General features: G+C 34.7%; 2 protein-coding genes across 2 annotated transcripts; one reads left to right on the top strand and one right to left on the bottom strand.

The window, feature by feature from the left end:
* Window positions 1-5815: 5815 nt before the first annotated feature.
* Window positions 5816-12706, top strand: LOC112519625 (transmembrane 9 superfamily member 5). The gene is made up of 7 exons (XM_025127837.1): window positions 5816-6086; window positions 7908-7948; window positions 9098-9686; window positions 9772-9900; window positions 9985-10141; window positions 10953-11437; window positions 12327-12706. Exons 1-7 carry the CDS (start codon window positions 5926-5928, stop codon window positions 12544-12546), a joined length of 1782 nt encoding a protein of 593 aa, XP_024983605.1. The 5' UTR covers window positions 5816-5925; the 3' UTR covers window positions 12547-12706.
* A 1161-nt stretch (window positions 12707-13867) lies between these two features.
* LOC112519487 (cytochrome b-c1 complex subunit 9-like) lies at window positions 13868-17147 on the bottom strand. The gene is made up of 3 exons (XM_025127638.1): window positions 16943-17147; window positions 16518-16565; window positions 13868-14205 (listed from the first exon to the last, which is right to left on the bottom strand). The coding sequence occupies exons 1-3, from the start codon at window positions 17057-17059 to the stop codon at window positions 14155-14157; spliced, it is 216 nt and encodes a 71-aa protein (XP_024983406.1). The 5' UTR covers window positions 17060-17147; the 3' UTR covers window positions 13868-14154.
* Window positions 17148-19642: the final 2495 nt, after the last annotated feature.

The raw sequence follows: 19642 nt of genomic DNA, 5'->3' as shown, positions 1-19642 counted from the left end.
TATATATATATATATATATCAATATTAATATTAAATTAACTATTTAAAATTTTTTTTACAATTTATTTAAATTCAATTTTTATTATAATTTAATTTAGGTCAAATAGTGAAGTAATTTATTTTTGACTTAACAACAATTTTTTTATAAAGATAATAATTTTGTTAGAACTCAATGATTATCCAAATTATGTTTTAGATTTTTTCAATTTAAAATTAGATATTTATCTTAGATTTGATTATGTTTATCTGCAGTTAGTTATACGAATTCAAAAATGAAGCTTTAATAAGTTGTACTTACGTACAATTACTTGTAATCTTGAACTTTAAGTAATATGCATCAATAAATAGTACTTCATGCATAAAAATGGTTTTTAAGAGTTTTTGTAAAATGTTTTATAATATAGTATCGATATATATGATTAATCATTTAAAAAATTCTAAATTTTGTGAGATTCGTAAGATTCATTCTAAAACAGTAATTGAATAAAATTAATGATATAGTTATTGTCATCTACTAAATAAAATTATGCTTACTTTTAATAAATTCCATACATATCTCTTTAGCTCCATCCTCTTCTCTCATAACATACACATCCGTAACAATGAAATCGATAAATGAGGGTGGTTTGCACGGTTTGTACAAATTAGATGGTTTGCATTTGGTCGTTCATATATATATATATATATATATATATATATATATATATATATTGATTTTAAGACATTTACGTTAAAAGAAATCATGTCAATAATTTATAACGGCCAAAAGGAGTACGTTTCATATCGTAATTTTTGAAACTACGAAACTAGGAACATGCGCTATTTCACTTTCGTTTCCTTCTTTATGTCTTTCGGATTTTATACAATTATTTTTTGGCTGGTTGTAACCAACTCTTTTGTCGAAAGTGAAATGGAGTTTCCCGATACCAGAAATATTGGTATAGGCGACAACAAGATGGCGTTGTCAGAGACATCGTCACAACTTGAAGAAATGGAAATCGAGGAGCTGACATCTATCAATATCGAGGAGTTAATGGCTAGCATTGATCAGGAAGACGAAAACCATTTTCAAGAGTTAGGAATTACGAACCCAAATGTACAACTCGATAACACCCCAAAAACCATAAACGATGCTTTGAAGGAAATCCAACTAGACCAAACACAGGTTCAAGCACCACAACAGCCGACCAATATCCCAAACATCAATCATCAAAGTTCGTCACAACGACAAAGCTCTGATGAAATGACCTTTGAAGAGTTTCTGATCGGCTTAGGGGTTATTCGGGCATCGTCACCAATGTCGTGCCCCCAACCGGAGGTTCAAAACGATGGTGGAGCATTGCTTGGTGCAAATATCCCCGTTCCTGAATTTGACATAGGTACACATTTATTTTACTCGATAATATAACAGAAAATGTTTTTTGGGCAAAAAAGTTGATCATTGACGATCTTAATTTGCCCCACACAGAACCCGCCTCCAAATACACCAATTTGAGAGAGAATTTTGACTCACTCAACAGTTGAGGCTAGTGTAGGGGGGATCAAACGCAGACCTGTCTTGTATTTGGACAAGTCACCTCGCTCATTTGCCAACTGAGTTATACGCCAGAGGCATAAATGCTTATATTCTAATAACAATTATTTTATCTAAACTGAAAGGTGGCAGGGAAAATGGATGTGATTTTCCTTTGGGTGGTTCTGTCGGCCCGTGTGGGCCGACTTTCGTTGGCACCCCGTTCTCCTATGGAACAAACATGGCGCCAACAAGGGTTTCTAGCAATGAAACCAACTGGACCATACAATCTCATGCTTCAACAATGGTCACTCATAATGCAAGGCAACGTCGTAGAATGATCCGAACCAGACTCAGACACCAGGTTTTTGACTCTTGGTTTGAATTGGTTATGGGTCGTTTATTCACTACGATAAAATTGGTTACATCGAACGTCTAAACTGTCTAAGCATCATAATTGAATACTTTGTAGGACTTAAGTTTATAGGAACAAACCAAAAAGATTCTTATCTAGAACTGTTAGAATATGTTATAGGAGGCTTTTAGGCTTTTCAACAAGTCTTTTAGTACGTTTTAAAAATAAATTGTCGTATTAGCTATTTTATACGACATTATTTGATAATGTGTCATACAAAAATGGGTTTGTAGGACCTATAAAATAGCTAATACGATGCTTTATTTAAAAGTGTGTTAAATTTTTGTTAAAACACTCAAAAGTGTCCTATAAACCTATTTTAACACTTTTAGATCAGACGCTTTATAATTTGGTCCTATAAACTAGTTCTATAAATTATTTTATTAGGATACTTAGACATTCTAGGTATCATATAAAACCAATTTTGTTGTACTGCTTCTTCATCGTATATGATCAAGATTTCATGATTTATCTGTGTAGGAAAACAATACGAAATGGAGGTCGAGGGGAACAAGCTCAAGAACTACACAAGACCACAATCATAATTAACAAGCGTTTCAAGACCGTTGACATTGACCCTTTTAGGATAAAATGGATTTTTCCGTCTCTTGATCTAATGTAATAAGTCGTTGCATAGATGTAGCCAAAATTGGGGGTTAAAATTCATGTTTTTATATGATTGTTCTGTTCGAATTTTTATTGTTACAAAGTGTCAGATCTTGTTCTATATACATCAAAAACTCGATTGACATATGTTTATCATGTGAGTTATTCGAGTCGACTCAACGAGTTGGGAATGAGTTAGTCTATCAATAAATTTATACATATTTTCATATTTTTTATACAAATTTAAATTTTTACCAATTGACAAAAATAAACAGTCATATTGATTCAGATTTCAAACTTTAGCATCACCTCTTACCAATCAGAAATGAAATAAGAGAATGAATTTGCATTCCCTCAGTTTAACCTGAAATCAAAATTTGGGCTTTTGTGGAAATGAACTCATTATATAATATAAAACCAAACAGTTTTTTTTTTTTTTTTTCATTCTCATTGATTACTGCCTGATACCTCTAACCAAACACCATCTTATTGGTATATACCCCCAAGCATAGATTTGATACCAATTTTGACATGTTATTTTATTTAGTGAAAATATTAACGGTTTAAAGTTTAAAATGTTTGATAATATCAAGAAAATACGATTATTTATGTCTATTCTGAGTTATTGTTGAATTAAAGGTCGCTCTCTCATATATGGATCTAAATCTATTGATTTTAAAATATTATCGTTTAAGAAATCGGGTCAATAAATAATAATGACCGAAAAGAGTATGTTTCATATCGTAATTTTTGAAAGTGGGAGACGGGGAAACCACGAGTTGTGGCTTGTGCGCTATTTCATTTTCATTTGTTTTCTTTATGTCTTTTGGATTTTAATACAAACGTTATTTATTTATTTTGTAACCAACTCTTTTGTCCGGAGCGAAATGGGGTTTCCCGATAGCGGAAAAATGGGTATAGGTGACAACGAGATGGCGTTGCCAGAGATATTTTCACAACCTGAAGCAATGAGAATCGAAGACTTGACATCTATCAACATCGAGGAATTCACGGCTAGCATTCAAGAAGACGAATTTCAAGAGTTTGGAATTATGGACCCAGATGTACAAAAAGATAACGCCCCAAAAACCTTGAGCGACATTTTGAAGGAAATCCAACCGGACCAAACACAAGATCAAGCACTGCAATGCCAAACTAGTGTCCCGAATATCGATCATCAAAGTTTGTCACGACAACAAAGCCCTGATGAGATGACCTTTGAAGAGTTTCTGATCGGCTTAGGGGTTATTCGGGCAGCGTCACCAATGTTATGCCCCCAACCGGAGGTTCAAGACCATGGTGGTGCAGTGCTTGGTGCAAATAACCCCTTTCCTGAATTTGACATAGGTACACATTTATTTTACTCGATAATATAAAGGCAAACATATTTTTGGCAAAAAACTTGACTACTGGCAATCCCTAACTGGCCCCACACAGACACCAATGTCAAGGGGGATTTTTTTTTTGTTTGACCCACTCAGCGGCTGAGACTAGCAGAGGGAGGGGGCGGGATTGAACCCGAGCACGTCTTGTATCTAGACAAAGTGACATTGCCCCTTTGCCAACTGAGCTACAGGCCATAGGCATAAAGGCAAACATTTTAATGATAATTATTTTATTGTACCTGAAAGGTGGTAGGGAAAATGGATATTATTTCCCTTTGGGTGGTTCTTTCGGCCCATGTGGGCCGACTGTCATTGGCACACCAGTCTCTTATGAAAGGAACATGAAGCCAATAGCGGTTTCTGGCAATGAAGCCAACTTGACCATACAGTCTCATGCTTCGACAATGGTCACTCATAATGGGAGGCAAGACCGCCTAAACGATGCGAACCAGACTTAAAACATCAGGTTTGTGACTCTTGGCTTGAATTAGATATGTATCATTCCTTGTTCACCATGACCAAGATTTCTTGAATTTATTTTGTGTAGGAAAACAGTACGAAATTGACGTTCAGAGGAACAAGCTCAAGAACAACGCAGGACCATAATCATAATTGAAGCCGAGCGTTTACTTTATTAAATCAACTCTCAAGACTGTTGAACTAGAATTTCTTAGAATAAAAATGGATCCATTTTTTACCGTATTTTGGTCTAATGTTTAAAATTATTGCAAAGATGTAGCCAAATTTGAGGGTAAAAAACTCATATTTTTATATGGTTATTATGTTTGAATTTCTCAGCATATCTTGTTTTGTATATACATCAGAAACTGAGTATGAGCCAATATCAATTGGCATATGTTTATTATGTTAGTTACTTGAGTTGACTCAATGAGTTGGAGTGAGTTACTCTACCAATGCAATGATTACACAAAAAATTTGATGAAAAGTTGGCTTCTATCTCATTGTTGTCCCATCTTGTTCCACCTATTTTTATGGAACAAAGAGAAAAGATTTTTTTGTCCCTTGTCTTTGTCCAGTCCCATGTCAGGCCAAAAGTGGGAAAGTGAGTTTTGTCTTGTCCCATGTCTAGGGCCGGTCCTAGGGCTAGAGCTTTTGATCCCCTGTGCGAAAATGGTAAAAGAATATAATGCCTATTTTTCTAAACAAACAAAACAATGAAACATAAAAAAAAAAGCCTTATGCTAAAAAAATCCCCTAAATTTTAGAATTTAGCCATTCGGGATTTCCATCTTCGATGAATCTAGGCTTCATGACCTTTATTCGGTTGGAAATGGAACGTCGTTCGTTGAAAATCGGAAAAGTCGAACTTTGAAGAACAATAAGACCAACTTGAGTTGTTGGAATGTTGGGCGTTTACTGTTTCACGACTTTCTCAAGATTTAGATTAGGCGCATCCAGTATCCATCATTATCAAGCCTTGGGCATGTTGTTTATAGTTAAAACTCAGTTTCCCAATTTTCAAATTATTAAACCCAAAACTGATAATAGTTAAAAACTTGATGCCCCTTTGGGCTGTGTGCGGTCGCACACACTATATGTAGTCAGGGGCCGAACTTGCCCATGTCCCCCCAAACATGGGAAAATGAGTTTTGTCATGTTTTATTTAGTACTCATGTCTTATGTACCAAACGAAGCATTGACAGTAGTTGACATTTCATGCAATTATTTATTTTTTTCAAAATAAACACCGAAGTTTAATATTTTGTGAAAAGCACACTTGAAACTCATAACGAAATGCCAAGGACGATTTTGAAGTATTTTCAAAAGTCAAGGGGGTGTAAGTTAATATAAAGAAACTGTAAATGGTCTTCTGATTGTCTATGATCAACATAGACAGATTGGAAGCGAGAAGCCGGTTGACCACTTCGAAGCATGTAGATCAGTCATACTTTACTCAAATTTCTTCATAAACCCATCAATTTTTCTCGAATCCCATTTCAATTCTGTTGATTTCCCTCTAAAATCTTCTTCCCCCATCATCTGTTATGACTGAAACATCCACCTTAATTCGTATTTCCTTTTTGCTATCGATAGCCCTAGACCTCCTCGTTTCCCCAATCACAGCTTCATCGTATGATCATCGGTACAATGTAGGAGACAATGTACCTTTGTTTGCCAACATAGTTGGCCCCTTGAACAATCCCAGGTTAGTAATCGGTGTAATTTTACTTCGATTGAGAAATACCATGTGAAGAATCGATGTTTTGTTACTGTAATTTTAGTGTTTTTTTTTTTCTCGTTTTAATGTTGTTCTTAGAAATTAACCCTAGAAAGGTTGATTTGACGATTTTTGTGCAAAAAAGGGGAATGGGTTCAGGTCAAGAAGCCTCGTGTGCACATAAATTTTCGACACCCATATAGAACTTTGGGTGATCCTGATGGACTCCATGGCTTACTTTTGAGTGGATCATAAGGTGTTTTGGAACTTCAGAATTGACAAGATTTGTATTATTTGTGTAGAAAAATTGATAAACTACATTTAACTGTAAGAAGAGTAGTGGAAGGTTCAAATAAGAAGGCTAAATGTCGTGAGAAGGTAAGAAAGGGAAGGTTCATATGTGAATCATTGGAAAAATTGCATCTGAATATGCATACATGAACCATATGAATAATTTGTAACGTTTGAAAAGATAAGAATGGAAGGTTAAGAGAAGGTTCATATGTGAATCATTGAATTCTTTTGAAAAAAGATCTATTTAAAGATGCATATGTGAACCCATGTGAATAATCTGTAACGTTGGTTCGCGTGTGCATCTTCAAATAGATTTTATTCGGATTTATTCAATAATTCACATATGAACCTTCTCTTGACATTTTTCCGCATGCGTTCTCAAGATATTTAGCCTTCTTATTTGGACCAACCCCGAGAAGAGTATTATGCTAGAGACATCATGGAGGTAGGAAACTAAAGAAAATCGATGCTAATATTGAATGTGGAACACATTAGGCTTGAAATTGTGATATAAGTAGAGTATTGAGAATGTAGGTTGAGGGAGTAATTTCTTGATGCTGCTGGATTGGGTGATATATGTGATGATTGAGCTGCATATTGTCATCAAGTTGAAGTGTAGCTTTCTATTCTTATTGATTTCTATGCTGTTATACTTTTGTATAGTAGATTAAGTAGAACTTTTGGTTGTGAATTGTTGGGAATGTACTGATAACTTATCATGAAGCTTGAGCTAAATTAGGATGATTCACTGGAGTGGACCCAGAAAACGGAGACAATAAGGTCCCTTTTGGTTTGTAGGATTGGATCGGATTTGAAGGGATTTGGAATTCAATTTCATTCCAATCCCATGTTCGGTTTGAAGGATTGTTTGGATTTGAAGTCCCAAAATTTCATTGAAATCCCACAAACATGGGATGTAGAAATCCCATGCGGTTTGTTAGTATTTCGTGGGATTTTGTAGGATTTGTGTGCAGTAATGTTTAAAATTATGTTGAAAATATTTGTTTTGTAATAATCAATTGATAAAAAGGTAATTTAATTATTTTTATAACTATTTATAATTTGTTTTTTATGAATTATTTATAAAAAATGGAAGTCAATTCCATTCCAAATCCTATAAACCAAACACACTAAAGATTCCAAATCCTTCCACGAAATCCAAATCCCTCAAAACCATTCCATCAAACCAAACGCCACCTGTGCATTTGGTATACGGACGTGACTGGATGACTAGACAGTATTGGACAGACAAAAGTAAGGTGAAAGAATTCTAAAAGGTTTTAGGGTTTTATTTTGACATGGGTAGTTTAGTCATTTACCAATCTTGTATCTCCTTGATTTTTGTTCTACCTACTTTGGTAGGACAAAGAAATGCCACACTCAAACCCTTTTCCCATCCTAGTCTATTTTCGCACCAAACGCCTGCATACTATACAAGTATTGTTGTATTCACTTTTGATCGATTCTTTCTTCTAAGTTTCTTTTTTAAGATTATTTTCTTGATATCTCTTGCAGCGAAACCTACCAATATTATGACCTGCCATTCTGCACTCCAGGTTAGCATTTGAGCTCATAGTAACAAATGGCCATATGACCGTCATCATTTTTTTCGGTTTACATGGGCTAAGTTGGCAATTACACTGAAGATTAATCAGTTTACAAAAACAGTCTTATTAATTCTTCTTGAATATCAAGTATAACATCCCCGGTTTATCTACACTGGGACTCATGGTTTTAAATGATAGAGAAGGTATCCAGTCCCTTATAAAGCAACCTTAGTTCCCATCCCTAACCAATGTAGGATCTCACAATCCACCCCCTCAGGGAGCCAAACATCCTCGCCGGTACACCGGTCTGGTTCCCTGCTCTGATACCATTTGTAACATCCCCGACCAGCCGTACCAGATATTGTTTTTGGGCTCATGGTTTCAAAACGCATATGATAGAGGAGGTATCCAGTCCCTTAAGGCTGCGTTTGGTACACAGGACAGGACAGGACAGATTAACGATCACTGTTCCATGTATAGCGGGACTTTTATGTGGAATAGACAGGGAAAGAGTGGAACAAAGTGGAACATGCGTGTTCCACCCCCGCCCCATGGAACAAGGTGGAATAGATCTATATTTTACCAATATAACCTCAAAATAAAACCTAATTCTTTTCTAAAACATCAAACACGCATCACCCTTTACATATTATTCATTCTTTACATTTTATTTATTATATTTTATACTCTTTAAACTTTCACTTTAATGTCGTTATTTATATACGATTTCTATATTTTGATTAATTTATGTAGTTTATTAAAGTATTAATAATAAAATAATTAATTTATGTCACCTTTTATTTTGGTGACATTTTAATTGTTTTGACGAAAACCTTCTAATGATATATTTTGTTATAAAAAGTATTTCTTTTATAATAATTTAATAAATTACATAAATTAATCAAAATATATAAACAACTCATTAAGGGTAAATTGGTCATTCCATCAGTCATGTCCAGTTCTGTCTTATCAAGCACTGAACACCTGTTCTGTCTTATCAAGCGATGAACACCTGTTCTGTCTTATCATATTCTGTCTGGATACCAAATGCACCCTAAAAGACGGCCTTTGTTCTCCTCTCCAATGGATGTGGGATCTCACGTCAAGTGACTATGCCATTATCAATCTTCAATCCGTAACTCTTTAATTATCTTGCAGGTCAAGTGATCCCAAAGAAGGGAACACTGGGGGAAGCTTTAAATGGGTTTAGATTGATCAATACCTTATACAACTTAAAGTTTCGCGAAGATAAAGTTGGCGAAATTCTGTGCGATAAGAAGCTTAAACGAGATGACGTTAAAAAGTTCAGAAACGCCATCAGTAACGATTTTTACTTCCAAATGTACTATGACGATCTTCCATTGTGGGGATTTACCGGAAAAATGGAAGATGAGAGCTGGATGGGTGATGGGAAGGGACCCAAATATTATGTTTTCAAACACGTCCAGTTTGACGCTCTTTATAATGACGATAGAATCATAGAAATACGTGCGTTTAGTGATCCAAATCATGCTGTAGATATCACTGACGAAACTGAGGTCAACGTTAAGTTTACTTATTCGGTTTCTTGGAATGCAACTTCAAACGAGTTCAAGAACCGGATGAACAAGTATTCAAGGGCTTCGTTGTTGCCCACACAACGGCAAATCCATTGGTTTTCTTTCGTTAACGGTGTGGTTGTCATCGTACTCCTTGTTGGACTGCTTACGATGCTGTTTATGCGTCATCTGAAGAACGATTTAAGAAAGTAACGTGTTGGTTTCTACTGCTTCCCAATCGAGATAGTTTGATTCTTTTTTTTTTCATTTTTTTTCTTGGTTTTTTGATTGCAGACATAACGGAGACGAAGAGCAAGACAAGGAAGTGGGTTGGAAGTACGTTCACAGCGATGTATTCAGATGCCCGCCACAAATGGCGTTGTTTTGCGCTGTTTTGGGCACCGGGACACAGTTATTGATCATGTAAGCCACTTCAAATTCAACTTCATGAATTGGATTTGAATTTTGGAGTTCGGTCTTTTATGACGATGTTTGGGTTTTCTGCAGGGTTTGCTTGTTATTCGTTTTGGCATTTTTCGGGGTCGTTTATCCCTACAGTCGTGGGATAATCTCGACTTCTCTTGTGGTGTTCTTTATTCTTACGGCTCCTGTTGCCGGATACAGTGCTGCTTCGTTTTTTGGCAAATTTTACGAGACCGGATGGGTAAGTTCTTTTCTAGTAAAGGGTCGGTTACCGACACAAATTGGGTAAGCACTAACCGGGTAAAAGTGCAGGTTGGGTAACAGTTGTTTACCAAGTATTTTGTAGTAATTGCTTCGGGTGCGTTTGGTATCCAGACAGGACAGAACAATTGTTCAACATTTGGTAAGACGAGTTGTTTATATATTTTGATTAATTTATTAAATTATACTAAAATAAACAAAATATATCGTTAGAAAGTTTTCTTCAAGACGATTAAAATGACACCAAAATAAAAAGTTTATGTAGTTTCCAATTTTTATTTTATGCCTTTTCTATATTGTTATTATTAATATTTAATAAACTACATAAATTAGCCAAAATATAGAAATTATATACAAATAATATTCTGAGGACAGTAAAGTGAAAGTTTAAAGAGTATAAGATGCAATAGATAAAATCTAACGAATGAATAAAATGTAAAGAGGGAGGCGTGTTTGATGTTTTAGAAGAGAATTAGATTTTATTTTGAGGATATATTGGTAAAATATAGGTCTGTTCCACCTTGTTCCATGGGTAGGGGGTGGAACACACCTATTCCACTTTGTTTCTGTCTGTTCCACATAAAAGTCTTACCAAACATGGAAAAGCGACCCATGTTATGTTTTGTCTTGTCCAATGTACCAAACGCACCCTTAATGTTGAAAATCTCCGAAAATGGAGAAATTATAGAGAATTTGTTGGAGATGCCGGTATTGCCTTTACCTCGAAGAGTATGCAGCGATCTTTTTTACGTTTTTTGCTTTAATCGTGCTAAATTTTAGAACTTTTGCAGGAAAGATGTGTTCTTTTATCCGGGGTTCTCTTCGTTGGACCACTTTCCGTTATCACGCTTCTTCTTAACACAATTGCCATATCGATTGGGGCTGCTACCGCACTTCCGTTTGGCACTTTAGTCGTGATCGTACTTGCATACACTTTAGTTGCCATTCCGCTTCTTGGGTTTGGTGGGGTAATGGGATATCGTTTTAGATCCAAGTTTCAAGCACCTTCGGCTACGAAGATATCCCCGAGGGAGATTCCGCTGCTGGCATGGCACAGAAAGACTCTTGGTCAAATGTTCATCTCGGGTCTTTTACCGTTCAGCGCAATTGTTCTCGAGTTGCATAATGTGTATGCAACGATTTGGAGCTATAAAATCTTGACTCTCCCTGGCGTCTTGTTTATAACGCTCGTCCTTCTCGTCTTAATTACGTCGTTGTTGAGTGTCGGTTTGACGTACATCCAGCTGACTGTAGAAGATCATCGGTGGTGGTGGAGGTATGTTATCTCGTATTCGCTCAATTCCAAATTATTCACCTGATTTAGACTTTCGTAGTCAAAACCCAAAAGTAGTACATTTCAACCAATATTGGTTTTTATAGAAAAAAAGGTTTAGGCTATGTTTAGCAAACTAGCTAATATGCTAGCGGTTAGCTGAAAAGATAGTTGTTGGCTGATAAACTAAATGTTAGCTGAGCTAGCTGATAAATTAGTTAGATGACAACATAAATAACAAAAAAAAAAAGAGGCATTTTGATTAATTAATTAGAAAAATATGAGGTTGGGCGTATTCGGAGATTAGATTTTTAGGTATATAACCTTAAAATGGCCATTTTTCTTTAATAGGCCATGATGTAATCGATTTAATTAAAAAAAAACTCATTTAAGGTTGTATCCCTAAATGATCCAGCAGCATATTCGTGTGTCAAAGTAGAGATGCAGAAGGCTCGAACTTTTTCAGGCCTGAGCCCGATCTTTCCGAGCCTGTTTCAGCGAAAAAAAGGTTCGGGCTTTTTTAGGCCCGGGCCAGGTTTGATTGGGCCTAACCTCATTTTTCGGACTTTTCCAAACCGGGATTTTTCGGGTCGGTACCCCAAAATTTTCGTGCTGATCAGGTTTTGAGGACTGGTCTTGGCCGAACTTCGGGGTTGGGCTTTTTTTGTGCATCTCTATGTCAAAATGTGTTGGTAGACAACATCCCTTCTTACCTGGTGAGCACTTCTTACCTAGTAAGAGGCCGTCAGCTGGTAGTAAATAATCTCTTAATTTCTATCTTAGTTTTTGAAAAGTACATAGAAACCCGTAATTGAGATGTGTTAATTTGCTGTTTTCTTTTGGAAATGGTTAAATCTTGATGTTGAATCGGTCATCTGGGTTTGTGAAACAGATGCGTGTGGCGTGGGGGTGCGGTTGCCATCTTTATGTTCGGGTATTGTATCTACTACTACCATTCAAGATCAAACATGACGGGATTGATGCAATCATCGTTCTATTTCGGCTACAATTTTCTATTTTGCTATGCCTTCTTCTTGATGCTCGCTACAATCAGTTTCCGTTCATCTTGGATCTTTGTGCAGCATATCTACGATGCCGTGAAAAGCGAATGAACGTCTTCATCTAAATGGCCTCTATTTCGACCCACATGAGCCGGACGTTTTCTATATGATCTTCCCTTAAATTTTGTAAAAGTTAGGCCATGGGATGTTGCATATATACACACCTTACATGTATGGGATTATAATCTAATGAGCTGCTGAGAATTTTAAATTTTTTTCGATTTGAATTTAAAGACAACGTACGGTGTGCATAGAAATACAGTATTTTGCAAGGAAAACAAGATAAAAAATCGAAGTCCATTTTTAGATGGAAGTAAATATTTTGACGGAAAAAAATGAATTAATGAGATTTTTAAGTTCTTTTTTGGTCTAATTATCGATTAGAAAAGATTTAGCTTGTATGGATCGTTATTTGTTTGTTTGTTTGATTGTTTTTTCTTTTATTTTTTATTAACCTGGATATCCAACTCGTTATGCGAACCTTCGTGACCATAAGGGGATTTTTATTCATCATTGAATTTGAACCTGAGACCTCCACGTATTTTTGATCTTTGGAGGCCAAACTCAAACCAATCAGACACCACCCTTGTGATTATTAAATAAAGAATCTAATCATAAGTAAATCTTCAATTTTTGATATTTGACGGAATTGAAAGGACATTCTTGGATGTTTGGTTTGCGGGATGATTGATTGGATTCTGTCGAATTCCACGGTTAAGGGATTTGATCATTTCTTGACATAAAGTGAAGAAATTGAATTCCACTTCATTGCAAATGTTGTAATTTGGTTATAGAAGAAACATAAATAATTTTTGCATCCAATTTAACCCACACCAGCGACCACCCTCACCGTAGTCAACACCTCCGCCACCAACCACCGTTGCCACCACCACTATCACCAATAAATATTATCATTCCACCAACCTCCCACCAGTGGTGTTGATTTTCATTTAAAGAGTCTTTTTTAACAATTAAATTATTGTACTTGTTGAAATCAAACAAATAAATCCTTAAACATTTAAACTAAATAACTCAACGGACATTTATATTTTAAACGATTCAAGTCCTAAGAAATTTTTCATGAAAGAAAAAACCATACACTTGCAAAACGAAAGTGATATACATCATCTTTCTCCGTGTATCAGGATATCAGTAGCAAGTATACTGAATCAATAAAATGAAATGAATATAACATTTCATTTTTCAAATAACAATCACACGATCATAACAAACATAAATGATTGTCATTTGAATTTAAATAAATAATCAGTAGTTTCTCCCGTAATAATTAATAAAATTTGAAAAATAAATAAAGGCCAGTGAAAATAATATTTTCATTTCATTGGTCCATTGTAATTTTACTCTTGATATATCAAGAAAAAAATGGCTCATCCATTTCATTTTGTAAGGGTAAGATGAAACAAATGTTTTGGTTCCAAAACATCACCAGAAATCATGTTTTTCAATTCCAACTTTTGGTTTTGGGCCCCAAAATCATTCAGAAAATGCAACAAATTGGTAAACAACAACAGATGTGTTTATGCAAAGTTGATGAATCTAAGTAATACTTATTAAAAAGATCCATTATGGTATGTCCCTTCTAAGATCTCATAAAGGGTGTGACAAAACAATCATAGAAGTTGATCAAATATTCCCATATCATTCATCGGTTGGTCTCTGTCCCAGAACTGGAATGTCCTCGTATCGCTTCTGCATAATGACCGATAATTTCCGTTAGAAAAATATCTCAAATGTACACAACAGAACAACTAGGTTAGACTTGTATAGAGCAATCTTCACTTCAAATCACTTCTTAAGGGGTGTTTGGTTTGATGGAATGGTTTTTTAGCGTAGAGGGATTTGGAATCTTTAGTGTGTTTGGTTTGTTGGATTTGGAATGGAATTGAATTCCATTTTTTATAAATAATTTATAAAGCAAATTATAAAAATACTTCAATTACATTTTTATTAATTGATTATTACAAAACAAATGTTTTTAACATTTTTTAAAACATTATTACATACAAATCCTACGAATGCCATGAAATACCAAGCACCCCCATGGGATTTCAAAATCCTATATTTGTGGGATTTCAGATCCAGGAAATATTTCAAACCAAACATGAGATTGGAATGGAATTCAATTCCAAATCCAATCCAATCCTGCAAACCAAACCGGGACATAGCTTTCTTCTTAGAACTTGAAAGAGGGAAAAGAACGAGCATTAGGGCCCCTAATTACAGTTTGCTAGCCACATTCAGGAGTCCAATCCCAATTTCGGGAGAGACAAGACTTCTCTTGGCAACCTTGAGAGCCAACTCAACAGCCAAATAAAGGCTAGGCATTGGGGATCCCCTCATAGGTCGCCAGTTGGAGTCTTCTCAAGGCCGCTAGGATTTTCCTAACTGTTTCCATGGGATCAGTCGAGGTGTACACAAGCTGGCCCGGACGCCCATGGTTACCAAAAAAAGAAGACTTCTATCGGCAACTCTTGAGATGCAGAAAATATTAAGCACATAGGAGTTTTACTAGGATAAGAAAAGGAAGGAACGGAATGCCATGGTTGACGTGTACTTGCTTCTTATGTAGCATGGTTAAGTATATAAGCTATATGCTTACACATGGATATAGACATATATATGTATACATGCATGTATATATAAATAGGGGGACCTTTTGAGAACCCATGAAATTGTGATAACCTTGAGAACTTGTATAGCATGTGTTATTTCATGATTTTTTTCATCTAAGAGTAGGATTTAGAATATTAATTAACATATATTTGTTTCACAATCTGTTATTCCCACATTTACTTGGTTTACAATGTGAACATTTTTGACATGTTTGTGAAACAAAAAATGCACAAAAAAGAGTTCCACATTGTGAATCGTATACATAAGAAACAAACAAACAAATATATATATATATATATATATATATTAATCATTATATTAGATACTATACTTGGAATAAAAAAATCATGTAAAACAAAACCTTAAGATAGAAGTTCTCGCATATCTCACAAATTTTGGAGTTCTCAAATGATTAAGCCCCTATATAAATATATATATGTACGTGCATATGTATAGATGTATATATGTGTGTATGTTAGCATGTGTATGTGCATATATATGTCTATATATTTGTGTATAACATATATTCCCCTCAAGATATTCCAAGATTAATTCAAGTTTCATGCTAGAGACAATGAAAACAATATAGTATTTATTGCGATGGTGGATTAGACTTAGAATAATAATAATATGCAAGCCAATCCAAGAAATTATACAAGTAGACAGTAGTTCTCCATTAGATTGTTCTTGTTTATCCTATATTTTGTGCATATATGCATGACTCTGAACAATACTTTTCTCCAAGCAGACTAGCGTTTCAATCTCGAAGACTGAAAACCAAAAACCCATATTGCATCTGCATGTTCTACGATGAATAATGTGATTTCTGGGCATCTAGGTCCAAGTGTAATAAAGGTTGGGATCCAGTGAGATGGAAATTATGGTGAGAAGGGATCTCTACCCACGGGTCAATCCTAAATAAAGATCAACACTAATGAGATGCACCAGATCAATTCTCGTGAGAACCACAATTCATGGGACCGGGGTGAGATTAAAAGTGATCAAGGGTCCAGCTTGACTCCTATTCTCACACGATCATTCATCGTGTAATAAACTATATTAAGCTATTTAAGGGTAACTAACTTATGTGTGAATGTTGGAATGTTGATAGTAATCTACAGCATCTTGACATTGGTAATAAACTGTGAGAAGTTACTACCTAGAGATCTACTTAAATTATAGAATGATCATATAACCTGCAACGTATATCTACAGTTGAATTTCACTGCTTCCATAAACAAAGCTAAAGTGATGTACAAGTTCGTTGTTCTATATATATGTGCGTGTGTGTGGTGGCTTGGTGTGGAATTTGGCCAATCATCAATCAGAAACTACAGAAATCACACAAACTCACGCATGCATCATCCAAGTAAGTGCTAAAACATTACCCCGATATTGTTATTCTCCCAGATCTTATGAACTCCGTAGTCCACTGCCTGAAACATGTAAATCCACATAACTGCATCAGTCAATTATATCAGACATGGAATGAGCTAATACAAACAACCTGAAACAAGAGCCCCTTGATTTTATAAACTAGGGCATATGTATATGTATCCAACTTTAAGATAATTTTTATAAGCTAGGGCATAACTCTATCCCCTTATAAACTTAAAATATCATTAATTTCTTAGATCTGGGAAGGAACAATGAACACGCTATCAAATCGGATCTAGAATTCAATTATCATCGATGATAATCAGCCGTATGAATATCTGTATAATCAAACCTAATAACCTGATTAAGAACGAACGGCATAAAACTAGGGCAGGTGTATAAGTATCAATCACATATGGAGGATCGGAACCCTAACCCGTTCACCGATGAAAGCGCCGGCGATGACGAAAGTGATGTAGACAGAGTTACGACGCATAAGGACTTTGTATAGTCCTTCGAAAAGTCCTCCGCTTCTGCGAGCTGCCGAATTCATGGCGATGGTGTTCTCCTAGGACGCTTTGTTGACGAGATGAGGAGTAGAAATGCGGCTTGGTTTCGATCGGTGTGACGACGGTCCTCGTTGCTCTATTTTGTTGGACCCCTTTACGCGGTCAAAAGGGGATTGTTTTTTTCTTTTTCTTTTTTTTTTTTTTACCGGATATCAAACCCTGCGACCGACTAATCCCAGTACGAACATCTATTTTGCAGATAACCCGAAGTCATCGTATTTGAACCTCCGTGGCCATAAAGACATTTTATTACTTCTTAGATTTAAACCTGGGACCTCCTAATACTTTTAACCTTTGGAGTCAAGTTCAAACCAATCAGGCACCACCTTGTAGTTAGGGGATTGCTTTTCATTTTTCTCTAATTGGATTTTTTTAGGTTGTACACGATTGTGTCTGGATTAATCCTGATAAATTGTGATTGTAATAAATCAGTTCTGATAGACTCGATGGTCATATGGTTATGTACACAGTAGTGGCATAATGATCATGACTAGGGTGTGGATGGTGGCGGTGGTGGTGACGGAGATGTTGGCAGCAGGAGCGGTCATGGGTGGTAAGAGTGGGAGTGGTGGTGGTTAAATTTGATGCAAAGGTTATTTTTGTCTTTCTAATACCAAATTATAGATTTTGTTACATTTGTCACAAATTTAAATTAAAATCCTTCACACATGTCAAATAATGATTAGATGTCTCAACAGTGGAATTCAGTGAATCCAATCTATTCCTTCTGCGAACCAACCATCGTCAAATAAATTTGGCATTTCAATTCCATCAAATTCACTTGAATTCTACGAACCAAACAGCATCTTAGGGTTTTAACTTGACATAGATAGTTTAATAATATCACATTATTGACACATCATTCTTTATTTTTGTTCCACGTATTTTGGTAGGACAAGAAAAATGCATTTTTGTCTCGCTCGGTTTTGTTTTATCCCAGTATAAATGTGGTATCAAACGTGGGACAACAATTTTCTATTCTATCATGTCTCGTTTTGTCCCGCATACCAAATACACCATCAATTAATAATTGATGTTCGTGTTTTTTTTTTATTAACATGGATATCCAACTCGCGATGTGAGCCGACTAATCTCAAGGCGACCACCTACTTTGTGGGTGGCCCGGAATCACAACATTTGAACCTCTGTGGACACAAATGGATTTTTATTTTTCCTTGTATTTGAACCTGGGACCTCCAGACACTTTTAACATTTGGAGCTCTAACTCAAACCATTCAGACATCACCCTTGTAGTTTTGATGTTCATATTTCCTTAATTAATAAGATTAAATTGACGTGTCAAATATATTGAGTCCTGAAATTTGCAATACATTCGTATTTGAAAAGGCTTGGAGTATAACCGATGGTCTTTATCCAACTTTAAGATAACTTTTTTTCTATTTTCACTGTTTACTTCTAAACATATTCAGTATTTTGGGAGATTTTCAAATACAGAAACACTCATCTAAATCACTTTGTGATATTCATTAATGTTGATTATCATATTGATTTAATTCGGGTATGTGTAGAAAAAAGACTTGTTCAAGTTTGTAGCCAACATAAGCATGTGTACTTGAATATTATACAAAACGGTTTAGAGCTTACCATTGAACGACATTATAATGGACTACAAGGGTACTCGCACAATGCAACAAGATACATCTCGATTTTAGTGTTTAATTTTTGTTTTGTTTCAATCAATGTTATAATATACAATGCAACAAGATACATCTCGATTNCGATTTTAGTGTTTAATTTTTGTTTTGTTTCAATCAATGTTATAATATACAATGCAACAAGATACATCTCGATTTTAGTGTTTAATTTTTGTTTTACGTGGTTTTGATGAAACGATAATCTTTCTATTTTTAAATAAAATATAAATATAAAAATATCGTTAAAAATTTGAAAAAAAATATTGATATTAATACCAAATTAACCATTTTTTTGTGTATTTGTTTAATTCATTTTTTATAAAGATAATAATTAAGTATTTTGTTAGAACTCAATGATTATTCTAATTATATTTTAGATCTTTTATATTTAAAATAAGAAGTTTATCCTCTATTTGATTATGTTTATATGCAGTTAGTTACACAAATTCAAACATGAAACTTTAATAAGTCGTACTTAATCACGATTTATTTGTAATCTTGAATTTTAAGTAATATGTATCAATAAACAACTAGAAGCGTACTCGCGCAATGCAGCGAGATACATTATGATTTTAATATTTCATTTTATTTTTTATCTCAGTCGATGTTATAATATGGCTTTATGTGATTTTGAGAAAACAATGATGTTTTTATTTTTGAATAAAATATATGTTTGAAGATATCATAAAAATTTAACAAAAATATATCGATATTAGTATCAAATTAATTATTTGAAATTCCTCATTTTTTGTGTAATTTTTAATTCAAAATTTATGTACGATAACGAAGTAATTTATATTTGGTTTAATAATATAATTTTTTTTATAAAGATAATAATTATTTATTTTGTTGGAACTCGATAATTATTCTAATTATATTTTAGATTTTTTATATTTTAAAATGAGATGTTCA

This window comes from Cynara cardunculus (assembly GCF_001531365.2).
Source record: "Cynara cardunculus var. scolymus isolate 2C chromosome LG 10, CcrdV1, whole genome shotgun sequence".
NCBI lineage: Eukaryota > Viridiplantae > Streptophyta > Magnoliopsida > Asterales > Asteraceae > Cynara > Cynara cardunculus.
This window is presented reverse-complemented; position numbering and strand designations above follow the sequence as displayed.